General features: G+C 44.1%; 1 protein-coding gene across 2 annotated transcripts in view; it reads right to left on the minus strand.

Moving 5' to 3' along the window:
• ATP8A2 (ATPase phospholipid transporting 8A2) overlaps positions 1–22,043 on the minus strand; it is a 580,506-nt gene that overhangs the window by 51,172 nt on the left and 507,291 nt on the right. For both annotated transcript variants that reach the window (XM_053672924.1, XM_053672925.1), the window contains exon 34: positions 395–483. In XM_053672924.1, the coding sequence (XP_053528899.1) occupies positions 395–483 (89 nt within the window). The remainder of the gene's footprint in view (positions 1–394; positions 484–22,043) is intronic.

Here is a 22,043-nt window from a genome sequence, read left to right on the forward strand (position 1 = left end):
AGATGCAATTTCCCTTACAGCCAGATTATATTTGTGATCACTTAGCACTGATTCTAGATATAAGGAAGAATTAATTTTGAGTCATATTTCTTAAGCCTGATGGAAAGGGTCTATACTCAGAAGTTCTCCCTTATAATCACGTACAAGGAGCATCCTTAACCTTCATACAGTCTCTCTTGGGACTCCTCCTTTTTTGTCTATATTCTCATATCAAGGTGAAACACAGGTTAAAAGGAAAAAAACAAACAAACATGACATCCTTTATATCCTTCACTGGCAGGTGGCAGGAGACCAGAAGTCACATAGCATTTCATATCCTATAACAGGACTCGTGAAGGACAATTGCAGGGACAGATGAGCAAGACTTAGTGTTACTACTTCACTTTTCACTTACGCTCTCCATGCCACGTCTTCGATCAGACACGCAGTAGGTACCAGAAATAATCCCAACCAGAAGTGTGCAGAGCTCAGGACCATCGCTGCCTGCAAGAAGCAGAGGAGATGGGATATTAATACTCTGTCTTTCCAAAACAGCGGGAAATAATTTAATCAAAGTAAAACATTCCATAACACAAAAACAGAAAGTACTACATTCAGTGAAAGTTAAACATCCACATGGAAGAATGTCGGAGAGCCCGACAGGCTGAGCTCTTTTCCAGGATCATCGGCCTTATTTTGACAAGTGTTGTCTCACTCGTTTATGAAGTGCTCAAAGCCCCTTTCCAATTGGAATACTGTCCTAAATCCCTCCTAGGAGAAATGGGGCTACCATACGTCTATGGAATAAATTTTTAAAAAAATCCTCACCCAAGGATATGTTTATTGGTTTTAGGGAGAGAGGGATGGGGAGGGAGGAAGGGAAGAATAGAAGGAGGGAGGGAGGGGGACAGAGAGAGGGGAAGGGGAGAGGAAGGAGGAGGAGGAGGAGAGAGAGAGAAAGAGAGAGAATAACAGACACCCATTTGAGAGAGCAACATTATCAGTTGCCTTCTGTATGCACTCCAACTGGGGATTGAACCTACCACATTTTGGTGTATGGGATAATGCTCCAAACAAGTGAGCCACTCAGCCAGGGCTAAAGCAAACTTTTATCCACCAATCTCCTTTCCTCTACCTCACTTATCCATCAGATCATGTTCCTTCAGTGCTGATTCATTCATGGAATTTGTATCTTAGAGTAAAGCATAGTGATTCTCAACATCCAGAGGAGGGAGATGAACAGATTGTAAGTTTCGCTTTCAAGGAACTTAAAGTCGTGTGGTACAAGTACACACACAGTTATGTGGTGCCATTTACGTCACGCAGTGGGATGCGTGCATCATGATCATCTTCCATGGGGCTTCAGAGGAAGGCTAGAAGGCTAGCGGGGGCAGAAGACTTCTTAAAGAAGACAGAATATGGGATGTACCTGGAAAGATACAGGACTGGACCAGACAGAGAGGGGCAGAGGGAGAGGAAGTCCTGGTGAAAGGGTGGACGATGGGAGGACAGCCAGGCGTGCTGCCTTTGATGACACTGTTCCTGGCATTGCTGAGTTAGAAACTGAGAGGAAACAGTGGGTTGGAAGGAGAGTTGCAGGGCCAAGTCCTCTGGCAGTGAGGTGAGGAGCTAAAAACAGCCCTTAGAGCGAATGGGGACTGGGGAGTAGAGTCCTTAAATTTTGGTTTTCAAGTGAGCCAGGCCAGGAGCATAGAACTGGCTGGCCATTGACAATCTGGGTTTGAAGGATGGGCTACTTGGAAAAGGGACCCAGGACAGACCCTTCCTGCTCATCAGTTCTTGTCTGGAGTTCTCATCACTTGATCCTACTAGAATAGATATTTTGCTGTAACTCACTGCAAAGTGGAGTGAGGCTTACAAGTGAAGGAGAGTGGAGGAGCTACAGCACGATTCATGTCAGGGACTCTAGCAGGGAAAGTGCATGGGGCTGAGAATCAAGAAGGCCCTGCGTTCACACTGCACAGAGGGTGGGGTTCCCCGTGGCACCCAAACTTCTACTCACTCTTTATTTTCAATTTCCTACTCCAGCCTGATGGCCACACACACACCCAGACCCTCGTGACTCCATCCATCTGAGCAAATTTCCGTCTCAGCGCCTGCCCCCACAGGTTATCCATTTGCGCACCCCAATCCTGAGCAGTCTCGGCAAAGCCTGGGCCTGCCTGGCCCCTGAACTCCACACAAAGTCCTGTCTGTGCTGCTCGGAAGTTATGACAATGAAACAGTAGTGAGGCCGGGGTACCGCTGCACTCCAGCCCTCCTTGGAGGGCTTGCTTCCCTTTCTAAATACAAGAGGGCTCCCTTTTGAAAGAATAATTCAAAAACCTACAAATAGGTGGGTGTATTTTGCCCCACCAATCATAGCTCTCAACATTCATCCTAAGGAAATAAGTAAGGAAATGTGTAAAGAAGCAAGTACAAGATTATGCACCTGGTGCTGGACTAGGAAGAAAGTGAGAGATAAATGTCCAAGAGAAGAATTTAATATGTTGTGGCCCATCCAATGGACTGCCCTACAGTGATGAGAGTGATACAGAGTTACGTTTGTTGGCAGATATGTCACGTTACCCGGCTAATGAAAATCTGGGTTCTGAGACAACCTCTCATAGGAGCCCCACCATGGAAACGGGTGCGTGGTAAGGAAGACGGTTGGCCCCAGCCTTGAAGTTGCACTTACGATGTTCTCTTCCAATGCAGCCACCCACAAGTCATGACCTCTTTGCATACACACACACACACACACACACACACACACACACAGAGGCTGCATTGACATATATATATATGTCAGTATACACTGATATGCAGCACAGTTTTTGTAGTCCCGTTTCAGTGTGTCCTCAGCCGTACAAAGCACATTTCGGGATGTCAGAAACAGTGGGGTGGCCCAGGCTCCCGTGGACCTGAGACCACCGACCGCTCTGCGTGTGCCTGCATGTTCAGGAGATGTGCACGGCGCTGGAGAGCAGGACAGTTGCTAGTCTTTCTTTTCAGAGGTCTTTGGCTAGCTCTGCTTCTTTTTTGTTTGTTTTTTCCTATAGAAAACGTATATTACTTATATGAAAGAAAGTTAAACACCCCCTCCCTCCACACAAACTTCAGGAAGGAGTTAGATTAGCAGGCTCTAGCCTTCCACGCCCAATCCTCTGGCCTCCCAGCTGACGGGGTCCCCAGGGGCCTGCTGAGCAGACCCCTCGGGGTTTGCTCTCACCACAAATGCCTAGGGTGGTGCTTGGCCCATGGAAGACCGACTTGTTCGAGTCATGTTTATCAAAGAATATGATCATTTAAAAATAACATTTTACTACCATAATGTAATATTTTAAATGTATTCTGAAACTTAGTAAGAACTTTTCATTGCTGAGGGAAATAAGAATATCAAACTTTGAACTGCCCTCCTAAATATAAGAATGAAGTCCCTCCTAAATTAACAAAGGCAACCTAGAGTTACGAAAGTACTGCTGTTGTGTGGTTGGTTTGTAAAACCTGGATCTGTGAAGACAGCGTGTGTATAACTAATTTTAAAGGTGTGTCTCCAGAAAGGTTTCTAAACCACCCTGATTTTCACAGAGGGACTAAAACCCACATTGCTGAAGTCTTTGCTAAAGCCACAGTTTTAGTCATTTAAGTTCAGTTAAATTGCTCTTGTTCTTAGCATAACAAAAAAATGTCTATTGAGCTGAGCTAGGTGACAAATGGTTCTTAATTACTCTCCCCTCTCCCCGCACATATACTATGGAGTGAGATTTTTAAAAACATCCTTTTGATGTACTAACAGTCCCATAGGGAAGAATGCACCCTTGCACCCTCTGGTTAACAGTCTTCAGCTAGTAATGACTGTTAACCACTTAGGTACCAAATGCATATGAACCCACTGTGGTCATAGTGATGCTCAGTGCACTGCCAATTTCTCTCTCTCTCTCTCTCTCTCTCACACACACACACACACACACACACACACACACACATGCACAGTGCCTAGGCCCAGCCATCCATGAACATGGAAAAGGTTTTCCAAAGGAAGCTAGAGTAACCCAAGCTAGGGATGGCCACCATGTTCTCGGGTGTGGGCGACTTTGAAAAGATGTGACAGAGATGGAGGAGGCAATGGCTCGTGTGTGAGGGGAAGGAAACTAAGATTTCTTTGTGCATCACCATGTGCCAAACTTCCCATAGAGTATTTCATTTACCCTTTCATAGTGCTTGTTTTACAGAAGAAAAATGAACTCTGCACCTTCTCCCAAGGATCTGCAAGCAGAGTTAGGGTTATCAAGATTCAAACCGAGTCCGAACCCAAGCCCTCCTCCCTTCTATGTGCCCGAGCAAGGTAAGCGCTCCTTCCCCACCTGCCTCTCCAGAGTAGAAGAGAAATCTCTATGTTTAGACACAGCACAACACTCAAGGCGCACATCTAACTTCAATTTAATACCAGAAACACCTGGCACCAAGTTCAAATTTTAAGTAGAAGAAAATTTGGAGAACTTGTAAAGTTACAAAAACAAAAAGAACCACAGGAAGAAAAATTTCCCTAATTCCCCCACTCCCACTGAGCAACAATAACAACAAAATAAAACTCAAACCTAATGATGGCTTCCTGAGAATACTTGTAACCCCTCTCCCTGAAGCAGGAAAGAAAATACCACAGCTCCATAAAGTCCTTAGTGAGACCACATTCACTTGCCATAGGAGGGAGGAAGCAAAGTCAAGGTTGAAATCTGTTTCTTCATTTCCTGGGGCAATTCTCCTCTTCATTTCACCCCTGCCATCCCCTCCACACACAAAATGCCCATAGCCTGGTGCCAGTGTTGAGTTTCGATTTACTAAAAGGGGGGAAACATCTCAGTGCGATGCTTTGCAGCAACCCCTGAGCCACTCCGGTCAGAAGCCCTGTGTGAATGCGAATAACTTTGTAAACAATCAAGTGACCCCAGAAGCACCCGAAATGCTTCTGACAACTCAAAAAACTAAACAGCACCCAAGATCCCGATGCTTTAACCACCCACCCAGTGGCACGTTAGGTCCACCACACAAAGTGGGATTTGAACCTACAGCCTCCAACACAAAAATCTGCCCGCTCAGCCTCCCTGTTATCTACATTTGATGATGGGAGAAATGACGCAGCCATCTGAAAACTCCTACAAATGCACTGCCATTAAAAACAAAAGATACAGCCAACACATTCTGTTTGACATGAATGTTTATGTCAACAAAGCAGAGGTAGCTTCATCAGTGGATGTCACTGTTCTGAAACCCTCGAATGTTAGTGATGGTTTATTAACACAATCATGTGATAAAGGTTTCTCAAACCAACCCTGTGCTCTTAACAAGCACAGTTCCTCCCACCACCAAGAGGATAAGCCACGCTCTTGGAGGCTGTGATTTAAACACAACAGGTCCTTGAATTACACGGCTTTCTTTGTTCAGCATCATTTCATTACAGTGTTGACCAGATGCAACAGGAGCTTCACTCTTGTTTACAACAATTAGCCTAAGGTCAAGTTGGCTTCGTTTTATGTCATTTCGCATAAAGTCGTATTATGTGAGGACTTTATATACTAAAATGCACAGATCTTAGGTACTTAGAAGAGTTTTGACAACTGTCTACATCTGTGTAACTGCCACTCAAAACAAGATGTAAGACATTTCCATCGTCCCAAAGAGTCCTCTTGTGCCCTTTGCCATCAATATGTCCACATCCACCATGCAATCACTGCCCTGACTTCTGTCACTGCAGCTAAATTTTGCCTATTTTAGAATATCATAAAACTGGAAAGATAGAATACTCATTTTTTTTCAATCTGGCCTCTCTTATCCGACACAATGTCTCTGAGAGTCTTCATGTTGACCCATGTGTCTAATTTTTTCTTCTATTTTTTTGAACAGTATTTCACTGTATGAATATATTACAATTCATTTATCCTGAGGATAAATGTTCGCATTATTTCTAGTTTGGGCCTATTACAAGAATAAGGCTGGTATGCACATGCCTGTACAACCTTTTTTTTTGTTCCCATGTGTTTTCCCTCTTTTGGATAAACACAGAGCCCAGGGCCCTGCCTGCACAGATGGGGCCACTGCTTCCATGTCATTCACTCCTGGCTGCCGTGGGACCTGAACACAGTCCTGTGGCGCTGTCTGTGGGCCACCCACACTTCCAAAGGTGGAGTAAGGAGGTGCTCTGCTCACTCCTCCTCCCATAGACGTGGATAAACTGAGGTCTCCAGTCAAGAGCTTGGGGGAGGCACCACTGGGAAAGGGCATCTGAAAGCCCAAGGAGAGAATTACTGGCAAGCGTTTCTTGACAGGCAGGGGTGGGGCTGCTGTGAGGACTTCTGTGAGAGGCTGGAGTACCCAGCCTTTGAACAGAGCACTGTCTTAGTCGGCCCAGGCTGCCCCGACAGAATACCAGAGACTCTGGGACTTAACAGGCATTTGTTCTCGCAGTTCTGGACTGGGGTGCCAATGTGGCTGGTTTCTCATAAGGGCTCCCTTCCTGGCTTGTAGACAGCCTCCTTCTCACCGTGCGCTCACATGACCTGTGTGTGCATGCGCGTGCCTGCATACACATGCATGTGTACACATGGGGGATGGAGAGTGGGAGGGAGAGCACTCTCTCTGGTGTCACTTCTTTAAGGACACTAGTCCCAGGATAAGGGCTCCACTCTTATGACCTTGTCTCAACCTAATTACTACCCAAGAGTCCCATCTCCGAACACCATCCCAGTGAGGACTCGGGCTTTAACATGTGAGCTGGGAAGGGGGCGCAAACACCCAGTCCGTGACAGGCATGGACCACTTGCCCTGGCTCCAATCCCAGCTTTGCCATTTACTCTAACTTAATCACTGTGTTCACCTTCTTCCTCAGTAAAGTGGGAAAAATAATGCTTACCTCATGGGGTTACCATGAGACTTCAGTGATTTAATAAAAATGCAAAACATTATTTAAAAAGTGCCTGGCACAAGATAAATGTAATACCAGTTACCTATAACTGATTTTTTCATACTATTGACATAGCCAAAAATCTTATTTACACACCCAAGAAGTTGTGGACAGGGATGCAGAGTGGCTCCTGAGCCGGTTTTGAGGGGGATGTGGGCCCAGAAGATCACGTTCTGCTCCAGCCCTGCTCCAGCCCTCGGGAAGAGGTTTTACACGTGCCCCTGCTCTCGGCTAGGTGGCAGGTTGAGCTGCAAGCTGAAAAATTCCCCAATTATACTGCAAACAATTTACTTACTGGTGCTAGGCAGCAAGCATTAATCGTGATGCAGACAGAAAGGTAGGACCTATTTTCTATGCTCCAGTCTAAGCACCGCTTACTAGTGCTTACTGCCGATAGGCTGTCTTCTATTTTTAATTGATTAAGGTGGACTTCCTATCACCACACCAGAGCAAGCACTGTGGCTTATCTCTAATCTCCATGGAACGGCACTCAGGGCCCAGACTCAGCTGTTGCTGTCTGATGGTGAGGGGAGTTCACCAATAACTTTGTGCCTGAGTAGGAAAGAAAAAAGAGTAGGTGCTAATCTTCTCCATGGCGCTGCATGCCAAAAGGCTAAATATGGCGCCTGCCTGAGTCACAGCCCCAGGAAGAGGGGAAATTCTCGACTCAAATTCTCGACTTGTGTTCCAGTGCTTAGCTGCTTCCAATGAACTGAGGGGTACGCGAGGTCTCCCCAGTCGTCCAGAATAGAGTGGCTGTAGAATAACCAGACCTGGGCCATTTGCTTATCCTTAGCAAAGAATGAAAAGAAACCAGACCTGGAAGATCCTGGAGATCTTCTTGGCCTTCAGGTTTTTCTGTAAACTCCTAGTTGTCAGGAACCACAAAGTAGAGATGAAAACCACTGTTTCTAATGATAAAGACTTCTCCCATCCCGGACCTGGCCTTACAGGCGGGTACACCGGCAAGCAGCAACCCATGTGACCTGAGAGGGGTGACCCTGGGAAGGTCCATCTCCCCAGATTTTCTGCTTGATATGAATGAAGACAAAGCCCATGGGAATTATGTAATTAATAGAAGATAAACACACATGCACGGATCTGCAACATGAGATATTTAGTCTCTCTGGCAAGTCCTTATCAATCGTTCTTTGGGCACTTACAATACCTTTAAAAGTGCTAATATGAAAGATTTGTGTATTCTAAATTAAAAGTACCCGTGTGCTGGGGGCAGAGGTGGATGATGGGGAGGAATGGAGACAACTGTACTTGAACAACAATGAAGAAGGAGAAGGAGGAGGACCCCCGATGTGCTGGTACTTACATAAAACCATATCATAAATAAGAAACTTCTTAGATCTTCAATATCATCCAAAGATTTAAAAAAACACGTCCTTACAAATTAAAACTAAGAATAGTTTCATAACAGTTTGATTGATTTTTTTTCCCTAAAACTAGAATCTTCAAATAAATATCATTTTTGAGAGGCGTCTCCAGGCCTCGGGGGACATGTGTGTCTTCTCTCTCCTCCACTGTTATGAGTGCTTCCTGGGCAAGTTTGAGGAAAGTGGAATTAACAGTCATGAACACATATCTGGGTCCAAACATAATAGATACATTGGATGTCCTGTCAGCAGGCATAGGACATTCATAGGCACTGTCAGCAGGACCTAGGGTAGGCGTGGGACGGCTCTGGGTCACCGGCTCTTAACTGCAACATGATTTTGCTCAGATCCAGGCTTTGCTCGGCTCTCGCTGTGGCTCAAGATCTTTCTGTTTGCCACCCTCTGGGATTTCCTAGGGTGGTCTCCAGTCTATATCCCAGAATAAAGGTCTAGAGAAGGGTTCTCAGGAGAAGAGGGACGTTCATCCCCTTGGGGACACAGCCCATGCACTTCTCTGCCTCACGAGTGAACACAACGCACATTTCTAGAGGGAGCAGAGTTCCAGGTCCCAGTGCAGCAGCCGTGGGCTGGCTAACTCATTGTTCTGGTGGTTGAGAGCAAGGATGGTTGGAGGGTTGAATGTCCTTTGCAGTAGATTATGAGGGTGAAGGATGCGATAGAATGGGGTGAAATTGTGTGTCTGAGTGTTAAACTAGAACACTTTGATTAATTAACCTCTTCATGCCTCAGTTTCCTCTTCTGTAAATTTGAGGAGGCAGTAACATTCTGCTTACAGAGCTGCGTGGCCTTGACAGAGTTAGCAGGGTTCAGAACACATTCGATTTCACCGAAGCCCCCAAAAGCCCTGGGATAAACCTTCAAAAGTAAGCATATACTTCTTCCTTCCTTAAATTCGACCTTGCTCCCCCACCCTCGAACATCTGCGTGGTGCCTTGTGCTGATCTTGAAACAACTTTGACTGTAAAATGACTCAGATGGAGCAAATGAGCTCAGTGGCTGGCGCAGGGTACCCGGGCGTCTGAGCCCCGGCCAGCTGGCTGCCGTCCACCCCTCAGCTGGCCTTCCCGGAGCAGAACAATCCAGGGACCCCTCGATGAGACATTTTCTCCAATGTTTTCTTTAACTCTGACAACTGCAACTGAAATTTAGCAGCAGCTTGCGGCCCCTCGGGATTCCTTCAGCATATTTCTCTCTCTCACTGTAGCTGTTACTTTTTACTGCTCCTCCACACTTAAGTTCAGATTTCTTTTTTAATAGAAAAAGGTTCTTGGGGAGAAAAGACTTGACATAGTAAAGAGTTTATGATGACCAAATGATATTGCAAAGTTTCCATTCCAAGTAGCAAATTAAGAAATTAAAATAATGGCTTCTACTTTTTAAAGGTGATTCCTTTCTTTTCATGAAACCGAACACTTCATAGTCAAAACCAATCTGCCTTCCTTCCTCCAGCACTTCTGGGAACTCATCATGTATCAACCACTCAGTTGCTTATAAGAGACCCAAAGATGAAGAAAGCACCTCTTCCTCCTCACCTACAGGCATCTGCTCTCTGACAGCAGGTAGTGCCCATGGTTGAACTACCTTCTCACCTCTCTGTGCACACTGCTGGGTGCACGTGGGGATATGTCAGCAGGCTCTGCAGTAACTCCAAACTCCCAAGAAAGGCATCCAAAACAACATACCTGCCTAGTATTCATCTACAGCCAAGACTCACATCTTCCAACCCCTTCTCCAGCATTCCCTGCTTTCATTAACACCACCACTGGCCTCAGGCAGGTAGGTCTTAGTTTCAGCATCTGCTCTCTTCTATAGAACCTCCCTCTGCGGGTACTCCCACATATATTATTTCTGAGCTCCACAACCCCCTCCGAAATGCTTCAAAGCATCCACCAGGGCATTGACAGGTTAGAAAATAATCATTTTTATAAAAGGGATGTAAGTGGAGTGAGCAGAGGAGGTGTCTAGTTGATGCACAGCAGTGTTCCAGAGAGACCAAGTCCCCTCTGCAGGGATTGCCTCGGACGTTCTCTAGGTTCAAAGCCTGGAGGCAATGCTCACGTTCTCTAAACACGGCTTGCAGAGTATCTCCAGGCCCCTCTCTGCTCTGCCTCTGCCCCTGCCCCTGAGATGCAACACCAGAGACTCGGGGCCTGGCCCTGAGGAGACCCACATGACACTACTTGCATCAGCGGTCTGGCAGACTGCACATGGACATGGACGGGGACGTGGACATGGACAGGAGGGTTCGTTGGCCCCTGGTGCTGCTAATCCAGCTGGAAAATACCCTGTTACACCCGGCTTCCCCCTACAAGCACACACCCCTTTCCAGGTGGATCATGGACCTCCAGGTGAATGACAAAACTTTACAACTTTTAGAAGAAGACATAGGAGAATATCTTTATGGCCTTGATTAGCTTTTAGAAGATATACAAACCAGCAGAAACCATGAAGGAAAAGAGATGAGTCTGACTGCACGCACATGGAAAAGTTCTGCACTAAATGACAAAGCTTAAGGAAAAGAAAAGCCACAGACTGAGCGCCTCCCAGTGTGTGTTCCATTCGTGGTCCCACCCACTGCGGAAACTCCTCGTGCGTGTCCACAGATAGGTTTGTGCAGAGATGTGTGCTGTGGCATGTTTGGGCATTGCAAAAAATGATAATGTAAATGTTTATCAATAGGAGGATAAATACATTTTGGAATATTTATATAACTGAAAAGGATATTGAGATGAATGCATTGCAACTGTACCACTATGGATAAATATCAGAAACAGTGGGGAAAACCTGCAAACAACCCAGTGTCGAGGGGAAAGGTGTACAGGATACAATATATGTCAAGTTTCAAAAGTCTGCAAAAATCAATGCTGTGTATTGTTTACATTTTGGCAGGTTTATACAAACATAATACATGCATGAAAATAATAAACACAAGTAATGAGAGTATTTCTGTTTTGAGGGGAACGAGATGGGAAGGCAGCTGGGGACTCAATAACATGGTTAACATTTTACTTCTTTTTAAAAAGACACGAGGCAAGTAGTATATTAATATTTGAACAGGCTTGGTATTTAATTCCATGTCCTTTGTCTCTATGTGGAAAATTAGTCACAGCGTTGAGGCCACGGCATACAGCACACCTGTGTGGACCCCGTACCAAGTGCTGGGTTTAAAGGATGGGTCCGTAGGTGGACATTCACAAAGATATGAAGTCGAGTGTGTGATGCTGCTTGGACCACATGGGGAACAAGAGGGCCAGTTCTTGGTCTCTAGCAGCTTTTGGTCACCATAGGAGGCGTAGACAGGGAGTTCTACAGTAAAGTGGAGTAACACCAGCTCTCTGAGAGAGAGGTGTGGGGTCACTGAGATTCCACCCAGTTTCAGGTCAAGAGATGCCCTCTGTCCAGAAGAGCAGGAGGGAGTATATTCTCCTATAGAAAAATGTGGTCGGGTTTGGGGCAAGGGGAAGTAAACCTGAAAATGAAGGAAGGAATGTCGGGCTGAGGGGTTTCGATTTCACTTAGGAGACAATAAAAAGCTACAGAAGGCATGTGGAACAGGGAACATCAATCAGGGCACCAGCTTGTGGGAGCCCTCAAAGTAAGGGCAGATTCTGGAAGGCCAAGGAAGGAGGCCTCCGAAGTGGCCGTGGGGACAAAGGAGAGCCTCAACCAGTCAGAGGGGTGCCAGAGGAGGGGCAAGCACAGGGCCCGAGCAAAAGCAGGAGAAGGCGGGGAAAGGGTAAGGTAGAACCAAAGGTCCTGAGGTTCAGGAAGTTGTGGTTTGGGTAAGACACTTAGGAATGTGTGTACGGGGGTCACAATAAACACGAGCAGGCGGAGACTGATGAGGACAGCCACAGGAGCACAGGGGTTGCTGTGAGCCCCGTGGACTCAGATGCTAGGATAGTGTAGAAGGCAGAGAGTTCAGTAACCAGGTAATGACGGTGGAGCCTTGTGAAGGAATGGGGAGGTGGCTGTGGGGGAGGACCTCAAAGGTGCCAAGGAAGTCAAAGGGTTAGGAAGACATGATAAACAGGGGGGCTGTCCGCATAGGTAGAAAAATCTCCAGTGATGTAACAAAAGTCAGGACTGAAAAATCAGTGTGTATCTGGCAAAGGCAGAAGATGCTATAAGCAGACACATGAACTGGAAGAGATGTGGCCTAGAGATGCTTCAGGAAGAAGTATGGGGACTCCTGCACCCTGGTCCTATGAAGTGAGAGCTGTATTGGAATATGTACTGTGGAAGTTGACTGCAAATTTTTTTTTTAAAGCAAACAACCCACCAGATCAGTAGACGGATGCTTTCAAAGGGAAACACTGTATTTTAACTCCTGTAATGAGCCTCGTATGAGGAATACGGAAAGGAAAAATAGATGGTAACTGGACAAAAACCAGGGTGAAAGGAGCATGGTAGAGATCGGAGGCAAGCAGAGGAAAGGAGAACCCAGAGCAGGGAGGGGTTTCAACCCAATGTGTTGTCTCGTGAACGGGTGGTAGACTTCCTTCTGCACACCCAGGACACTCATGACTTCTTTACAATTGTTAAGAACTGCTGGTGTCTTTCTATAGCCCTTTTGGTGAGCAACTGGGCTTTGAATCAAAACTTGTCTCTCCCTCTGCTCCATTCTGAGGTGTATGAGCGGCCTGGGCTCGAAAGCTCCTGGGTGACTTGTGAAAAGAGCAGGCGATCCATTACGTGTCCTGTTTGCACCTTTGTTCCCATTACAATCGTAATTCAGCTGAAACACACACACATACACGCATGTTTAGGTGTGAAAGTTAACACCATCCACAGTAATGTGAAATACTGCATGTGTGCAATGGGGTTAATTTACAGTTACTGCAGGGCACATAACTCTGCAATTTCCTGGCTTTGCTCTGTATAGTTTTTCAGACTCAACATTTTATTAACTTTTTCTTTAACCCAGCTATCTGTCTTCTGGCTAGTTTTCCCCATCGTATTAGCTTGCATATTTCCAAGCTGAATATCATATTGTAAAAGTCTGTCCATTTCCTCTCATCTCTCTCAGTCCATCTGTATTTTTTACATCTAACCTCCTGGGTACTCACCTTTTTTGGTTCTGTAAATTTAATTAATGTACGTTTGACTCTCTTTACCAAGTCATTTGAAAATTTACATAAAACAGATCCCACTTTTTCATCATACCCTAATAGAAACACTTCAACTACATTTCCCATTCCCATATATTTCAATTTATCTTTTCAGTACAGTTCCCATCGTTTAATATAGCACGCTATATTCTTAGATATAACCAAACGTGAATACTTTTAACAGATCCTTGTATAAAAAACCTTCTACTTTGCAATGCTCTTTCATGCTAATATGTAAGTAACATTTTATGTCATGCACTCTTCATAGAATCACCCAGACCTCCTTTTCTTATGTCTTTGTTCTCCTTAATATTGTTGAAAGTTCTGAGAGATTTATTTTGCTTTTGTAAAACTGTCTTCCTATAATTCTATTAATTTTGGAGAAATGAAGATGTTTTCAGAGGAGAAACAAAATATAAAATTATCCTTTTTTCACATAAAAAAACAAATGAGGTTACTTTGAGTTGCTATTTTTTTTTTCCTTTTTAAAATCGAGAACTCCTAGGTGACTGGATGAATGAATTCCCCTAATGCATTTGAGATTCTGAAGCATGAATATTTATTGCAAGAATCCACTTTATTTTTCCTCATATTTTTACTTGCTTACTCACTGTGTTATTTAATGCCCATGATATTCAATTTTATGTCTCCTTTATTTTTCCCCTAAAAACAACTATTATTAAGCTATTGTCACTTCCTTTGTTCTCCACATTAACTACTTGCTTTCCCCCAGTAGAAACATTTATATATTTAACCCCCAAAAGCAACATAAAACTACATTATTAGGAAAAAAAACCCCAAAGCCAAAACATTCGAATCAGCTCTAAGGCCATGAGAGTTGTGCTTACATCTTTGCCTGTAGTTCTTCCTACTGAAGCCCTGAACAGGCTGTAACTGTGCTGGCAGTAGAGACAGTGGAGGAGAAAAACCAGAAGAACATATTTTTAAGAATTTGATTCATCTTTGAGTCCCTATTTAAATAATTTGTCTTACTTCTAAATTTTTCTTAGTTGACCCTTACTGGTCAAGACAATTCTCATTATATTACCCCTTTCCTTGCAGCGCTTTAAGCAATCTGTTTTCAAGACCAATAACACTGAAATGTGCCAACAAATACATTTGGGTTATCAAGCTGAAGTTCATTAAATCTATGGAGAGCTACCCAAAAACACTTAAGAAGAAGAAAGTTATCTCTGGTTAGCTTTCCAGAGATCAGTGCCACAGTCAGAGTTCTGGATCACAGCCAATCCGCTGAGCAGACACAGAAATTGTCATAACCTACCATGTTCTAGGCTCTGGACCTGCAAATCATAGCGCCTTGTATCATGAGCTGAGTGGAGGGTTAGACGATACCATTGGTGGAGCAGCTAGACAAAGAAGTTCCAGGACAGCCAGAGATGGCCAGGAGGAATAGTTCCGTGTTACACTGGGATGAAATGAGCCTTCAAGAAATTTTCCCAAGGGGGTTGGCATAGGACAGCCCGCCTTTCACTCATCTGCAAACTGTCTTCCAGTGGTTCATTCATCGTGGACCCAGTCAGACATTCTGCGCCGACACTTCGATGTCAGGATCCCACTAATTAATCCATAGATTTGTGGGATCAGGATTTCTCCCTTCTCCATACAACTTGACTTAAAGATGATGATTTAATATTTTTCTTTCAATTAAAAGACACCAGGAAAACATTTGTTTTGAGTCCCGATTCTCAGGCCCACTGAGGCTTGTTCCATCGAACTTCTCACTGAAGGTTCAGCGGGGCCTTGTCTGCGTCTCCACAATAAATTACTTCCGCAGACACATGGGCTCACAGCCTCCCTGAATCCTTCCTTATAATCCCCAACATCTGTTCTATGTCCAGTGCTGACCAATGTGGGAATCAGCAAGTATTGGCTGTCAGCATCAGCACAGATGAGCAAACATGCTCGCAGAGCATCAGCTGGGCCTGTGATTTCAGCTGAACACACCGGACATAAGCAATGCTCTACTTTAAACCATTTGCAACACAGAGGAAACACCTGTTTAGAATGCGTCCAAAATAAACGCCTGTTGAATATTTGGAGGGGTTGAAGCTGATAGCAGCAGTTCAAGTTACAGAGCCCTGGGTACTTGGGTGCATTAAATGCCTCAAATTCCTAGAGTTGATGCTAACATATTTCCCCAATGTTTTTGAGGATGGTCTCTCTGAAGTTGGTTTGAATCTTATTTATTCCTTTTTGGGTGACATGCAAAATTTCAGGAAATCCACAGCTTCAACCTCAATCCAATGTCCCATATTACCTTATTTTGGACTCAAGCCTAATACCTATCATAAAAGATGAAAAGATAGTGTGCTGTTTTTAATATGATGCTTAATTTATTTGGGAGAACAATATGACCCAAAGTACAAATGAAACTTTGCATCAGTGAATTATGCTGTGATAATGAGCCACTTGTCCACTTCTACCTACTCAATGGCCCAGCCGGGGAAGGGGGCCAAACCTATTCAAGTTGGGTCATCATTGGGGACAGTATTGCTTTGTTCCACGTGTATGTAACGTAGAATAATGAGTTAAATAAAATAACAACAAAAAGGCAACAAAATTTAACATAAGATACCAAATGATACAACATGTCCTTTGGGCAGGCAGCTTGCCTAACTCACCATAATGATTTAGTAACATTCTCCTCCATCCTATCCTTGCAGGATGGTTGTTACGCTTCCAATAACATATATAAATAACTTACTATAGTACTTGGCAAAGGAGTTTGTAGCACATGGCAAAATTTGTCAAAATGTGTCAAAATCTAACTCTCTAGAATGGTATTAGAAGCCATTCATTGACCGCCTCCTGTCCATCGTTCAAGGCCCTCTTGCTGGCCTTCCATCACTGGCCCCTTGTACTCAGGGCCACAGTGAACTGCCTGCATTTCTCCAAGTCCTTAAAGTTCTTATTTTGCCCATCTTGTTTTCAATGTCAGCTGATGGCGCCCCACTTTGCTATTGTTCTAAGAATTCCTCTTCCTCCTTTAACTTCAGTTCAGATATGACCTCCTCTGCATCTCCAGGCAGAATTGTAGGCTTTGCCTCCTGTGTTCCTCTTTAATGATATCATTCTATCGCTACCTTTTTTTTTTTTTGCATGACTACCACTGTACTAGTCACTGACCTTGCCCTAGTTTAACACACATAGATACCCCTAAAACAAGAACTTTCCTCCAATACACACATGTAGAAAGTTTGGTTCAGAGAGGTCACGTGGTCTTCCTAAGCTCATACCTCTGGCCAGAGGTAACCGCCATCTGATCTAGGCCCACAGAGTCTAGATGGTGTGCTCTTTACCCCATGCCTGTGGGTTTGCATTATGGGTCAATGTTACGCTTACCTGTTTACTCATCTTTATTGGCCTGAAAGCGTCTTAATGGTCAGGATGTGTTTTCTACTTCCCCATATCCAAAGCAGTTGGTATGTCACAAACACACACTTAACAACACATCCACTAGAGACAATGAAAGAGAAAGTCCTTTCTACACAGGCTATCCATAGCTACTATAAATTCCACTGTGCCTACTTTGTTGAGATGTAAACATCTGGAAAGGAAGTTGAGGCCCAGCACATGAGTAGCATCCAGGTAACACCTCTTTGTAAATCTTTAGCAACTGACACTGAGATTTTTTGTCTGGATTTGTCAATCAGCAACAGGAACACCTTTTCTCACAGGTGACTTTCCAGCAGTTTGCTATTAGGTTAGGCCCTCAGCACATGGGTTCATTTTGAGCTGATTGGCTACAAGTATACAGCCTAGGAGAATCCTGCTGTATGTTCCCCATCAATTAGGACTGCCTCGGCCATGGGAGATTCGACTGCTTGCCTGTAGGTATCGTGTAGCTGCAATCCTGACTCTGAATGCTGTCTTTATAAAGAGAGTCCCATAACATAATGATAAACTCACTGCAGCTGAACTTAATGCAGTAGTCATTGCCATTTAAAATGCATGCTGAGAAAGAAAATCAAGTCACGTAGACAGATACTCCATTGACCTCAGCTGTCTGTGTGGAGTCTCCCATGTGACCTTTAAGGCCTTCTTAATTGGGGTGCACACCCCTTCTAGTCTTCTCTGCTCTGTTGGCTGCAGCTAATAGGAATTTATCTACCAATGTTCTGGGATAATTGTGATAATTATCACCATTTACTGCACACTCTTCCTGAGCCAGGCATTGTACTAAGTACTTCAACACAAATTCTTCTATTGAATTGACACAGTAAAGGTTATGATGTTGGCAGTTTCCACCACCCTGATTTCCGCCTTGCATATGATATGACTCGGCAGAAGAGATTAGGTGACTTGTCTAAGGCCAAACACACAAGGAGTGAGAGATCCTGTGCTCGAACCACCACACTATCCTACCTGCTAAGCAACCCTGCATCTTAAGGAAGCAAAGAACATCCTTGCAAAGTAGAAAGGAATCCAAGAACCAGGCAGGAAAGTCGAGCTGGTCCTGCCATGTAATCCTGTGTCAGTGGAAGGAGAAGTAAACAGAACTCGGAGCAGAAGCTCACGCGTAGATCACGATAATGCACTGCTAATGGGAAGGCTAAGGAAGAAGATGAAAAGTGAAATATGGTTCCTTTCAGGTCTAAACCCCATGACTGACTTCCTCAGCAGCCTTTGAGCAGTCAAAACACCCAGGACAAATCCCGTCAGCATGGCTAATTGAATAATCCAGATTCTGTTTGCTTTGGTTTTCGAAGCATCAAAACAGTTCCTTTAAATGCTTGCTTTGGCTTCCCTGAAGTTTTAATTAAGCCTCCCAAGGCTTGCAGCATATTAAAATTAGGTGGAAAGGAAACCTGTGGCCTTTGATGCCAATGACCACAAGGTGCAAGTCTTCTGATTTGATCTCTGCTCGAGCAACTCCTGTTGATGTTCGGTCAACCCAAAGGGAGAATTTTCTGTTTATTTTCCTTTGTGGGGAGGGGCAGTGATTGCTCAGTGATGAAAAGGTTTCTTTCTTGTGGGAAGTTGCCACTAAGCAGGCACCAGGGAATCCCCGAGCAGGCTGGTGTTTCTTCTTTGACCAATCCCAAGAGACTGGGGGAGGCACCCCTTCCCAATGACTACACCGGGCCTTTTTTCCCTTTCAGCTCCTCGCCCAGATGGAGACTGTATACAGCACAACCTCCCCTCAGCCAACTGTGCCAAGATATGTGAGTGTTGCCCCTCCTTTATTTTTACTTTAGGGAAATGAAGTCATGTCATGCTGGCACCTCTTAGGAACTTTATTAAAAAAAAAAAAAACCCTAAACTCTGGCTCTAATGTTTTTTGGATGCAACTCAGCATTTCTCATCAAGTACCTTCTCCTCTAGGGTTGGCCAAGAACTTCAAGATTCTTCCCCCAAATGACTTGTGCTGGGTTCAGGTGGTTCAGATTGCTCCCCTTCCTCCCTGCCTCAATAATCTGTGAGCACCGGCTGCCTCAGCCACCTGCTCCTCCAGCACATCCACCCCCGAGGTCCTGTACTCAGCAGCCTGCTGGGCACAGAAGCCGATGGACACAATGCTTCTCCTGCATCTTACATTCACATTCAGGAGAGGAAAATTATATACAATTTCTGTTTAACAAAGGGTAAGAACCAAAATGAAGATACAGCAGTGTGCCATGGGAGAGCAGGTGGGGCAGAAATGACTTCTGGTTGGGGACAAAACCAAAACTCACCATAAAGTGACATGAGCTGATCGGTAAAGGATGTGGATGGAGGGTTTTGATATTAAAAATAGGGATGGGAGGGAACTCCCCATAGAGGCTCGGCAGCAACAAAGGTGTGCAGGTGGCAAGGAAGAGTTCCTTTTGCTCAATCACACATCACATGTGTGGGAATTGGGAGGGAAGAAGACGGAAAGGTTGGCTGAAGGCAGAGCACAGAGGCCCTTGAACAAGAAGCCAAGGAGCTGAGATTCCATCTGGCAGGCAGTGAGACAGTAAGTACTGAGCCTCCCATTTGTTATTCACCTGAAAAGTACTTTTGAGCCCATGTTATATGTAAGACACTGAGCTAGACACTGGGCATGCAAAGACAAAACAGTTTAAGGTTCCTCATCTCAAGGTGACTGGGGTGTGGGGTGGAACATTAAACAAACAACACAACATTCTTGTCATCCAAGGCAATGAAGGAAGATGTTCTGATGCCATTACAGAGAATACTGAGGGGACCTAAGGTTTCTCTTAAGAAGTATGCTTTGTGCTGATCCCAAAAGGGGTAGGAATTAGCAAGAGTGAGGCAAAGGGTATAGGCTTTTGCAAACAGTAAAATGGCACATGCAAACCCTGGGGTGGGAAAGACCTAAGCGAATGTGAGGAACTAAAGGTGAGCAGATGGCCAGACAGTGCTCTGTGATGAAGCTGACAAGACAGATGGGGCTAGATTGGCCTGGGTCTTGTTTGCCGTGTAAAGGATTTGGGTTCTAAATACAATTCTAAATCATGAAAAACTATGAGGTCTGGCCAAGATGGAGGTGTAGGTAGAAACCCTTTGCTTCTTCACAAAACCAGAAGGAGGATAACAACCGATCTAAAATCAATAAACAACCAGAAGTGCCAGAAAATCAAACTGTGTAGAACTCTGACAACCAAGGAATTAAAGAAAAAATCAACCGGAACAACCAGACCGGTGCACCAAGACAAAGAAATAGGGCCCAAATGAAAGGACAGAGCAAAACCTCAGAAAGGGAACTAAGTGATGAGGAGACAGCCAACCTCTCTGATGGAGAGAAGTTAAAGCTCTGGTAATCAAAATGCTCACAAAACTGACTGAGCTTGGTCAAAAAATGAAAAAACAAATGAAAGATACCCAAAATGAAGTAAAGCAAAATATTCAAGGAACTAACAACGACAGGGTCAAAAAATGAAAAAACAAATGAAAGATACCCAAAATGAAGTAAAGCAAAATATTCAAGGAACTAACAACGACAGGAAGAAAACCAGGATTCAAACCAACAATTTGGAACAAAAGGGAAAAATAAACATCCAACCGAAAAAGAATGAAGAAACAAGAATTCAAAAAAAAAAAAAAGAAAGAGAAACTTATTAACTTCTGGGACAGCCCGAAATCTTCCAATATCTAAATTATATGGGTGCCAGAAGGAGAAGAACAAATAGCAAGAAATTGAAAACTTATTTGAACAAATAATGAAGGAAAACTTCCCTAATCTGGTGAAGGAAATAGGTTTCCAGGAAGCCCAGAGAGTCTCAAAGAAGTAGAATCCAAGGAAGCACACACCAAGGCACATCAACATTAAGTGACCCAAGATGAAAAATAAGGAGAGAATCTTAAAAGCAGCAAGAGAAAAGAAGACAGTTACCTACAAAGGAGTGCCCATAAGGTTATCGGCTGATTTCTTAAAAGAAACCTTGCAGGCAAGAAGGGGCTAGAAAGAAGTATTCCAAGCCATGAAAGGCAAGGACCTACATCCAATAATACTCTATCCAGCAAAGCTTTCATTTAAAATGGAAGGGCAGATAAAGTGCTTCCCAGATAAGGTCAAGTTAAAGGAGTTCATCATCACCAAACCCTTATTATATGAAATGTTAAAGGGACTTATCTAAGAAAAAGATAAAAAAACTATGAACAGTAAAATGACAACAAACTCACAACTATCAACAAATGAACCTGAACAGAAAAAAGAAAAACAATGAAAACAAAAACTAAGCAAACAACTAGAACAGGAACAGAATCAGAGAAATGGACATCAGATAGAGGAATTTCAGCGGGGAGAGGGAAGAGAGGAATAGCAGGGAAAAGGTATAGGAAAGAAGAAGCACAATTGGTAGGCATAAAACAGATGGTAAGAAATAAAAATGGTACAGGAAACAGAGGACCCAAAGAACTTATGGGTACAACCATGGACATGAACTAAGGTGGGGGGGATGCTGGAGGGCTGGGGAGACAAGGCAGAGGGGGAGTGAAGGGGAAAAATTGGGAACACTATAATAGCATAATCAATAAAAATACTTACACAAAAAAGGAAAAGAAAAAGTTTGACAGAGGGAGGAACCTAACTTGATTTACATTGCTAAAAGAACGTTCCAGATGCAGTACCAAAAATAAAAGAGAGGGGAACCAGATTAGGAGTGGAGAGCCACATTAGGGGTAACAGTGCAGTGATGGAGGAGGCTTGTGCTGGGTGAGTGTGGAGAAGAGGGTAAGTAGACAGGAGACAGACTGGGAAGACCTTGGGAAGGAATAATGAATGGGACTTGGTAATGAATTGGGTGTAGGGGTTAGAGAGAGAGTAGCCCAGGGAGATGACCTCTACTGGGATAGACTGAAACAGAAAAACTAATTAGGATAGTCCTACACGTAAGGGATAATGCAGGAAACAGAAACTGCATCAAAGGTGTGAAAAGATTTTGGTGAGAGAAAATTGACAAGATCTGATGCTTGAAATTAAAGTCTCGGAGAAAAGGATAAGGAAGAGTCAAGGATGACTTGAAGTAAAGATCTACAAACCGGCAGCTGGAAACAGACTCTAATTTCAACATTGGGCCAAAGTGGAAGAAGTTTGGGAATTATTCACATAGAAGTAATATCTGAAGTTGGGCATAGAGT

This window comes from Artibeus jamaicensis, unplaced genomic scaffold, assembly GCF_021234435.1.
Source record: "Artibeus jamaicensis isolate MK-2021 breed Jamaican fruit bat unplaced genomic scaffold, CSHL_Jam_final contig_793, whole genome shotgun sequence".
In the NCBI taxonomy this organism is placed as follows: Eukaryota; Metazoa; Chordata; class Mammalia; order Chiroptera; family Phyllostomidae; genus Artibeus; species Artibeus jamaicensis.